The sequence below is a fragment of the Callithrix jacchus genome, chromosome 5 (assembly GCF_049354715.1).
Source record: "Callithrix jacchus isolate 240 chromosome 5, calJac240_pri, whole genome shotgun sequence".
Classification (NCBI taxonomy): domain Eukaryota; kingdom Metazoa; phylum Chordata; class Mammalia; order Primates; family Cebidae; genus Callithrix; species Callithrix jacchus.
Window position 1 is genome coordinate 67,476,207 of NC_133506.1, and position 10,386 is coordinate 67,486,592.

Genomic DNA, 10,386 nt, shown 5'->3' on the forward strand with positions numbered 1-10,386 from the left:
GTTAACCTCCAGCTGACACGGAAAACAAAATTCTACTTTTATTTTTTCAGTTCCATGAAAGAGATGTAAGTTGACATTCTCTCATTTCTGAGATACATACTAACAATATATTTGCACACACATCCCACATGTTACTCAGCTCAATTCTCATTCCATAGATCACCCTACTGCATATTTTGTAGTGAAAATCACAATTTTAATATTAGGTTACACCCAATTTGCTTTGACTCACACTGTTTCTTTGGACCTAGTCAGCAAATAGTCAAATGAACTTCCAGTGATGGTGCAAAATATGGACCACTTCAGAGATCTGTGCATCATCCTTATGCAGGGCCATGCTAATTTTCTCTGCATTTTGTTTCAATTTGAGTATATGTTTGCTGCTGAAGCAAGTACAAAGCTCTCCTTTTCTACATGGATACTCGTGAGTCATGAATGAGGCTTAGCTCTGTTAAATCCAACTAACATACTTGAGACTCCGAATTCTGCTAATGGCTTCCTGCCACAACTCTTGGGAAGGATAATATGGGACCTTCCATGATCTAAGAAAAGGTACTATACTGGATATACAGGGCCCTCAGTGTACAGGTCTGGTAGCAATGAAAAAAGGAAACTCATCTCTTTCTGCAACATTATTTGAACTGAACCCGAGGGCCTAAAGGATAACTTAACATAAAGGTCTTGGCTAAGTCTAAGCTAAGATGTTGGCTCCACGTAGGTTCTGAGTGAGGGGTGAAGGGTCAGTTGGCTCACTATGTGTGTGGATAATGCTAGGAGGCTCAGCTGCCAGAGCAGGATGCTGGGAACAATGCCTGAGCATATAAACATATGTATGTGAAGCAAAAAAAGTTTAGCTTTGAAATCTATGTATAGATCACCATGAAGACTTGAGGGCATCCTGGTGGCAAAGGTCAACCATTACTGGACTGCAGGACCAGTTTCGGTGCAATGACACAGCAACAGAAACAATAGCAGAAACAACAGGATGATTACAGTGACCTTTTTCTTCCCTCCTTCTGACTTGAAAAAGAGGATTGTCTTCTGAAACTTAAAGAACCCCATAGGTTCTGAAAAAATTCAAGGAAGAGGGTAGAGGAGACAGTTCCCAGAAGACAGTATAAAATTTTCTGCTACACTGGACATTTCAAGACCCAAATACCTAATCAGAAAACCCTAAGCTGTGACACTATTTTTTATCTCATGCACAGGGGTTACACTTGGAATGAAATGGACAATGCTGGGATCCCTAAGGATAAAGGTCTTAAAAGTCCTGAGATAAAGAAGCCTGTACCCTTTGCTACTTTTAACTAGTTTGGCCTTTTGCTGGATTTCAGACTAATGACGTGGACTAATTCATTGCCACTCCAAAACTACCTGAACCAAACTATAAAATCTCACCTGATGTATACAATACAATCATTATAATTATTTTAAACCTCAATTTGGTGTTAACTAGCCTTTTAATGTAAACACTTACCCAGTAAACCGATTTAAAACTGCATAGTCTTCTGCAGTCCTCCCAAGTGTATCTTGAGAAAAGATGTCAATTTGTTGCTGCAGAAGAAGGCTAACTATGTTCGCTGATCCACACTGCACGGCGAGAATGAGCGCTGTTCTAAAATGACAGAGCGATAACTTCTCCCTTAGGAACTGTAAAAAGCTATTTAAAAAGCTTATTCAATATACTTTACCAACTTAATAGCTTGCCCATCCGTGGAGAATTAAACATTTACTTGTACTAACAGACACCAGCATCTTGGGTGCTCAAGTGTTCATCTTTGTAAATTACCACCAAGGCTAAAAGGAAGGGACAAAGAGGAAGTCTCTTGTCCCAGTGGGGTATGTCATAGTAGAAGTTACTAACTTTCAGTCCCCTGATGAGCAAGAAACTATGCTGAGGTCACTTATCTAAAGTAGGCAAAGATTTAAGTGACGATTTCACCACCGCTTCCCTAGACCATAGGCTGTAATTCAAAATCAGCCAGGGGTCAGATAAGTGAGAACTATCTGCAGGCTGAAAAACAATAATATCAATAACAATGGTAATATTAGTAGTCACAGTGGTTTCAGTTACTGATACTGATAAGCATGTGCTAGGCACTGAATTAAATGCTACACACACCATCTTTCTTACATACACAACCCTGGAAGGATATATTCGTATCCTCTTTTTAATACAGAAAAACATATTTGGTGATGAGTAATGTTCCCAAGATCACACACCTAGCAAATGGGAAAGCTAGAAATTTAAACTCAGTCTTGTGTGAATCTGAAGCTTAACTCTTTTCTCTTTATCATCCACCTATGAGTTGCCTTCGTGAAAGAAAAAGTTTATCCACCGAAAACTGTATTTTCTCCCTCTGCCCATGCCAATTTAAAAAACATCAAAATACATTAGAAGTGAAAAAGGAAACCCACATATCTGGTAATGGCAATTCACAGTCATGTAGAGATAATCTAACATTAATATTCTTCAAAGAAATAAAGCAAAAAGTTATCCAAAAGACAAAATCATTTTTAACTGTATTCAAAAACAAAATCATTTTAACTGTAAAATCTAACATTAATATTCTTCAAAGAAATAAAGCAAAAAGTTATCCAAAAGACAAAATCATTTTTAACTGTATTCATCAAAAAAAAAATCATGTAAGAAGGAGAAATTTTACAATAAAAGGGTTAAGAAATTCAGTATCGAGTCATAAAGTAAAAATTACAAAGTCCACACTCCATAAACTAATAAACTAATAGGAGACCTCTGTAGCTAATACAAGATCATATGACCCAAAACATCCAACTACAAATAACAAACACCAGTCAGTGTAAGAAGAGAAGATGAATCCTTCTATACACTGTTCATGTCGCCCAGTCCAAATAATTTTCCACCAGATGATTTGTGTTTATATTTTTTACTATATCCCAATAATTTTATTAATCTCTTTATTAATTTCATATTTCTGACCTGAGTGACCGTTTTCACTCCAGAACCACACTGAGGTTTAAAAAAAGAACATACCTTTGACACTTATCAACTGCAAGTAAATTTGCTCCTCTCTCCAGTAAAAATTCTACCATTTGCTGTCTTTTTCCGCTTATGGCAAATAGAAGTGGTGTGAGGTCATTCTGTAATACACCAACAATGATTTACAATTCACAAAATTCTTATTTCTCAATGGACTGGAAACCTTACATAAGATCCTATAGACTTAAATGTATAAGAAAGTAAATTCAAAATAGCCTCTTCCTTCTCACTCTGTGTTTTCCCATGCGCTGCTCCTTCCCTTAGAGGCCACCTTCCTCTGCCTCACCACATCAACTCTAGTCATCTCCAAAACTCCCTTCAAATATTGCTAGTTCCAAAAATCTTTGCTTCTATCACAGCATTTAGCATGGAATATTGTAATGGTGGTATTGCTTCCAATGTAAACCAAGAGCTTCTTGGAGGGCAGGCTCTTTATCGCTATATATGTCTCTGTATTTAGCTGCATATTTCCAATCCCTGAGACATACCAGTAAATGCTTCAAGTATTTTTACTAAATGATCTAACGTATTTGCCTTTAGATCAGTGTTTCTTAAACTACATTCCAAAGAATATTTACTTTACCAGAAGTTATAGACTGTATATCTTCCCAACAGGAAGATTCCATGATCATCTACATTTGGGAAATATTATTAAACAGCACATTATATATCCAGTATTCAAGAAATCTCTTGAATTTTGCCTAATTCCTATTTGGCAATACTTTCTTTGTGGCAAACAGTAACATTTGAGGATCTAGAGTTTCGGGAATACCGTGGTGAGAGCTTTCCAGTAAAGGCGGGTGTTTCCTCCAGGTTACACAAACTTGCTTAATTCTCTTCTGTCAGTGGTGTCAGGATCCCAGATGCCCAATGTCAGGGCCGAGTGTCAGGCCCTTCTACTACAAATGGGTCACTAAGAAAATGGTCTGTGAATTACAGAAATCAGCTTCAAATGAACTTCCATTGCTTATTACTTAAAAGGCTCAGGGGTTTTCTCCTACTACAAGAGGAGAGATTTTTATCTTAGATGTTAGAAAGCACAGTATAAAATTCTCTTCTTAATTATAATACTAAGACCCTAATGCACATCTACTGTTAAAATTCTTTGTTAATTTTGTTTCCATTTTTATTGCCTCTTAAAACTATCTTTCATTTTAGGCAAAATGTAAATCAGAAATACAAATACAATGGCTTATCAATAAAACCATCTAATACCGATCTATCTGGATTGTTTCTATAATAATGAAAGCCACTAAGTCACCTGCATTTCTAAGGGACAATGCTGAGGAGAAAAATATAATTTTTTTTTGCAGTGTGAATAGCCCAGCCACCTACAGTCAGGAATAACCCAAACAGGCTTACAGGCATGCTAATGGGAAGGCGACTCTTCGTGGTATCTATAAGGCAAAAGAGTTTTTAAAAAACAACTTCCAAACCCTAAAGTTCAACCCCATTACTAAGGGATAGCTATAAAATTTAGACTATATGTTATAAGCAAATATAAACTGTTTTGAAAAACTTCAAATCTTTATCAAAATATGCCATGACAGGAGCTGTAAACTCAAATCTTACCCAGGCAAAGGAAGGGACCTGAGTGAAGTACCTAGGTGGGCGCAGCAGCAAACCAGAGAACATATACCTCATACGAAGGGGCAACCTAGTCACAGCACACCGAACAGTGACATGGGCTCAAGGGACAACAGGCTTGATTCTTAAAGAGAAGCCTGAAATCCAGATCTGTGCATGAGTCTCCTAAATTTTACACATTGACACAATTTGTGGAGGCAAATTAAACATATCTGTGGGCCACATTTTGACTACAGCCCTTGTGTTTTTATACTTGTTATAGATGTGTTTCAAAATGGTTGTGTGTAAAGCATTTACATGTAAAATATTTCCTTTAATTTCAGATGTTTTATCAAAACAAATCAGGCCCCAAAATGTAATAAAAATTGCTATTAAAACTCACAGTTGCTCACACCTGCAAGTCCAGCACCCTGGGAGGCCAAGGCAAGAGGATCTTGTGAGCCAGGAGTCTGAGACCAGCCTGAGCAACACAGTGAGACCGTGTTTCTTCAAAATAAAAAAAAAAAATGCTCACAGGCTCAAAACACTCACACTTCAAGAATTTTTCCAATATTTATTCAATTAAAATCTACTTGTATTTATTTTTCCCAGCTTGTTAACCAAATGGATAATTAGTCCACATGACTGCCGAAACTAAATTGTTAAAAGAATCAATATTTGTACTCTTACTAATTTCAGGGTTTTCAGTGCTTAAAACTGCCGTCTTGATTATTTCAAACTCTGTGAACTTAACAGAGATACAGAGATAGTTCATAACAGAGATTCAATTAAAAAAAAGGCTAAGTGTTTGCCAGCACTAATCGAGAAAACTCTGCTTGTAATAAAGATTAAGCTGCTTGTAATAAACAATAATCACCTGGATGATAACAAAGACAGAAAATCCTAAAGCAGTCAGCCTCTGCTTACTGAAGGGCTATGAGGTTGGGAAGGAAAAGGTATTCTGGAAGCTGAGAGATATTACCAATAACATTCCTTTTAACTTCCCAACCCAGAGATAAAGAAAGATAAAAGTCAGGATAATAGTATTGAAAAGAGACAGATTTAAAGGAAGTAGCACCTATCAAACTCCAACTCCTCTAGAGATTTCTTACGTTTCTGAGAATGGGCATTTACATATTACACCTACCTATTCACTGGCTCTTAACCAGGACTGTATCTGAAGTTTTAGGAATTTACTGCTGTTGTTAGAGACAGGGTCTCACTATGTTGCCCAGGCTAGACTCAAACTCTGGGGCTCAAGCAATCCTCCCAATTCAGTCTCCCAACTAGCAGGGACTTCAGCCAAGTACCACTATGCCTGGCTTCAAGGAAATATTTTAAAACATAAACTTGTTCAGGCTTTATTAGACTTATTATATCAAAAGTATTCAGGGAAGAGCTTAGACTTGTAGATTTGTTTTAATTTCCTCAGGTTACTGTGATGCACAACTCTAGCTGAGAACTAGAACAACAATTACTTCAGTCTCATCTCTCACCCACATGACCAGTTCCCTTTAACATTTGAGGATTTTGTCAAAAAGAGGTAAGAATAAGAGACAGTCATTTGCTAAAAACTCCATTTAGTTTTCCTGGGTAGGAGTAGCACAGGGACTGGTAAACTCAAAATCCAACTTGATTTTGCTATTTCTAAACTCCGCATCGCCCACCTTCCCGTCAGGGCATTCTAGATTTGAGGGCTGAGCGCAGACGCTTATCTAAGTGACTGTTTCCTACTCATCACCACCTAGTCGCAGCTAATCTTTTTTCCTCAGAGTCCTCCTAAATTGGATTCCTAGGCAAGTGCACAACTCACTCTCTTCCAAACTGAAAACGATGATCCGATTATCCCCAAAACTGAAGAAAACCTTGTCTAAACATATAAACTAGAAAAAAGAAATAGTAATAACAACAACAAAACACATAAAAAAAAGGTCGCCTTGGTATTTTCCCTCAATTACCTAACCTCCAAGCTGGCCTCCATATTTCTGGCTGCTTTTTTTGCCCTTTCCATTTTGCCCTCCTAAGCTTTGCTACTGAGAGTTAACCTGCTTGAATGTGTGTTATTTAAGAACCTGTTTGTTCTTGGAGTTTTAAGATGAAGTCTATTTCCAGGGCAAATTTTGCTTTCTTGTGTTGTTTTTCCTTAGAAAAAAAAAATTGGGAAGAAAAAACAATTTTTAAGTATTAACTTTGACAAATTCAGTGTTTTCAAAAATATTTACCATATGTGCATAAAAGAAAGCTGTGCCATCTAATGCTGCTTTAAAAGTGTCAAGATTTGAAATATTAGATAATTATTTCAAAATATTCTCATTCAGGGGTTCTTGAGCTTCCAAATATGGAAACTGACAGTTACATATGTCAGTGTTAAATGCATTTCAAATAGTTTGAAAATAAAGTTGGTTGGTCAATACCTCATTTTTTGCCTCCTTGTTTGTACTGTATGAAAGCAGTTTTTCTGCTAGTGATTCGTCTTCATTATGCACAGCATAGTGCAGAGCGGTGTTGCCGTAGATATCGGGAAGGTCTGGATCAGCACCCCCGTCCAGCAAAATAGTTGCACATTCCTCTTTTCTGCATTGTACGGCCTGTCATTATTAGACCAAGAAATAGATTACAAATGCTAGGAATTCAAAATAGAGGTTTTGCTAATGAGTTACATTTAAATGAGATGAATTCATTTTTGTTCTGTTGAGAAATGTGAAGTTTATGAATACTGATGAATGCTAAGTGTATGACAGAATATATTGTTTGCTAGGAAGAACAATGGCAAGGAAAACCTAGCAGCTCCACCCCCCCACCACAGTAGAAAACCACTTGGTGCATTCCAAAGTGGCAGGACAATATGTAAATATCAAACACCTTTTAAAATAATTCTTTAAGCTATCTGACCCTGCCCCAGTGGCTCCCTCATGAAGAATACATTTTAGGTTGTTTGATCAGTGTAAGTGGGCACCAGCTGCCTACTTGGTGTTTTGTGTTATGAGAAAATACTGAACACCTGTTTGTTAATAATGATCACCTGTTCAGAGAGAACTGCATGGGTCAGAGTCTACCTGGGGCTTTCAGCCTGGAATGCTGTCAGCCCCTGAGCCTCTCAGTTTGGAAGGCTGCTGGCCCCGCTGCTTGACCCACTTTGCTGTTCTATCTGGGTGTCTGCCTCTCATTTCCTTCAGTGCTGCCTGGGTGGGAGTCTCTACGGCCGGGCTGGTTCTCAGTAATTCTACGTAATCAGATCAATCTCATGCTGAAATACTTGGTTACTATATACCTTTATCAGAGCTGTCCTCTTATAGCTGTCAAAACAATTAAGTTGACATAGTCTGCCCACCAGGAGATTTACCACTGCTGGATGTCCATGATCGCACGCCAAGTGCAGAGCAGTCCTATGACAGTAAGAAGACTTTAGGAAATTGTACTGTATTATCCAAAAACACACAATGATTCACATATATCCATAGCACTGGATAGAATGTTAGTCCTCTGTCTTTAAAACAAGTATTTAATTTTCCTGAGAAGAAAGCACAGTATTTACCAGCTCTTATTATTCACTACATAAATGAAATGTAGCTTATTTGAATAAAAAATGCTTCGCCTCTGCTCAGCCTGTAATCCCAGCAGTTTGGGAGGCCGAGGCGGGTGGATCACGAAGTCAAGAGATCAAGACCATTCTGGTCAACATGGTCAAACCCCATTTCTACTAAAAATACAAAAAATTAGCTGGGCATGGTGGTGCGTGCCTGTAACCCCAGCTACTCGGGAGGCTGAGACAGGAGAATTGCCTGAACCCAGGAGGCGGAGGTTGCGGTGAGCCGAGATCGTGCCATTGCACTCCAGCCTGGGTAACAAGAGCAAAACTCCGTCTCAAAAAAAAAAGAAAAAGAAAATGCTTCGCCTCTGGATTCAGTTCACATCGTAGTGAAATCCTACTTTAAGATCTGTCACTTCCTGTTTCACCATGTTGACCAGGATGGTCTCGATCTCTTGACCTCGTGATCTGCCCGCCTCGGCCTCCCAAAGTGCTGGGATTACAGGCGTGAGCCACCGCGCCCGGCCTGCAACTCTTTTGCAATAGAAATAACCATTTATATTTGCTCCTGGCTCACGGAGAGGCCTGGGCCCCCGACCCTTCCGAGGTTTCTCCATCCGGGGTACCGTGGAACCTGTGAGCACCAGAAAGCCCGGGTCCCCGACAGGACGGCGCGCCCGCCTCCTTCGCCTGGCCATTACCTATTCTCACTGTCCCTCTTGTCTACGCCAGGGCCTCCGGGCACCAGGACGCGCTCCAGCCCGGGGACGTCGCCCAGCCAGGCAGCTCTGTGGAGCTCCCCGAGATCTTCCAGGTGGACTTGATAGTGAGGCGGGGGGAGGATGAAGTAGCAAATCGGGTTGAAGGCGTCCGCTGCATCCTCGCTTCCGCTGTCCGAGCTGTCGGGTGGGCTCCAAACTCTGTATCTCCTCCTCATGGCGGAGACTGCCCCCTTCGGAGACCCCCTCAGCCCCTCCCCACTTTTCTCCACCTCAGGAGGCCAACAGTAGGAGTTACTGCCTTGGCCACAACCTCCCACGAGGAAAGTCTGAGGTTTCCAATCACTGAAAGGTCTACGGCCGAGCCAAGTAAAAAACGTCAAGCCAAGCGACCACCGCCAAGCCAAGCGATCGCCTCGAAGCCTCACGGACAACGAACGCCAAGCCACGCGGGTAACGCCAAGCCACGCGGGTAACGGCCAGGCCCTCGCGTGTGACGTCATCGCACTTGCTCCTGCTCCTGTGACGTCACTGCACCTGCGCACACCTTACTGGTGCCCCACACATTCCGGCCTGCTTCCTGCTTTCCCCGACACCCGGAGAAAACTCCTTGGCCTACAGGTGGCGCTGCAGCTCCGGCGCCGGCCTGGGCTGGGGGGTCCTTCCGGTGGCGCCGTCCACCCTGCCTGTCATCAGGGAGTGCCGCCTCACAGCGCCGCCGAGCACCTGCTCCTCGGCTTGCTCAGGTCAGGCGTGCGGACCGGTTCCCGCCCCTGTGCCGCCATCGCTTGGCCGCCCCGGGCTAGCCACCGCAGCGGAGTTGCCCCAGAGTCATCGCTGCCAGGACACAAGCCGAGTCAGGCGGCTGGGTCAAAGCGAGCTGCCCGCCCCGCGGGAAGGGCCTACCCGACGCCACTGCCCACCCAGCTCCTACTCGGCTGGTGCCTAAGCCAGGGGACCAGTTCTGGGCATTCCGCTGCCTGGGGATGGGGCCAAGCAGCGGCTCCCCGCTCTGAGCCGCAGCCACCGTGCGCATCTGCCCAGGGGCAGTGCGGCTGGCTACCTGGTTGGGTCGGGGAATGCCAGGTGCCGCTGGGGTGCTCGCCTCTAGTCCATCCTGTCCCTGCAGCCCGTGAGCACTAGTGCCGGTCGGGCGCGGCGGCTCACACCTGTAATCCCAGCACTTTGGGAGGTTGAGGCGGGTGGATCACGAGGCGAAACCCTGTCTCAACTAAAAATACCAGAAAAATTAACTGGGCGTGGTGGCAGGTGCCTGTAATCCCAGCTACTCAGAAAGCTGAGGCAGGAGAATGGCTTGAACCAGGGAGGTAGAGGTTGCAGTGAGCTGAGATCATGCCATTGCACTCCAGACTGGGCGACAGTGAGACTCCATCTCATAAAATAATAAAACATTAAAATCTGTCCAAAAACGTGTGCCTTACTGGTGTCCCACATATTCCGGCCTGCTTCCTGGGTGATCTGGCCCCATGTGGAATGCTAATCCCGAGTTCGTCCCCCTCAGCACAGCCTCAGCTCATCTTCTGGGGAGAACT

At 42.3% G+C, this 10,386-nt stretch overlaps 1 protein-coding gene and 1 non-coding gene across 10 annotated transcripts in view; both read right to left on the reverse strand.

Annotated features, from left to right (window-relative positions):
- Positions 1-9,357, reverse strand: part of LOC100387850 (coiled-coil domain-containing protein 144A-like) — an 84,027-nt gene extending 74,670 nt beyond the window's left edge. For 8 of the 9 annotated variants that reach the window (XR_008481473.2, XR_008481472.2, XM_078372517.1 and 5 more), the window contains exons 1-5: positions 8,816-9,357; positions 7,857-7,971; positions 7,000-7,173; positions 3,014-3,120; positions 1,478-1,615 (exon numbers count right to left, since the gene is read on the reverse strand). Coding sequence is in view for 7 of the 9 variants with exons in the window: in XM_078372517.1 (XP_078228643.1) it covers positions 1,478-1,615; positions 3,014-3,120; positions 7,000-7,173; positions 7,857-7,971; positions 8,816-9,336 (1,055 nt within the window). In the remaining 2 variants the exon portion in view is untranslated. The other variant, XM_054255726.2, reaches the window with a different exon arrangement.
- On the reverse strand, positions 287-390 carry LOC118154270 (U6 spliceosomal RNA). Its single transcript, XR_004744151.1, has one exon. It is a non-coding gene; the product is annotated as a U6 spliceosomal RNA (small nuclear RNA).
- Positions 9,358-10,386: the final 1,029 nt, after the last annotated feature.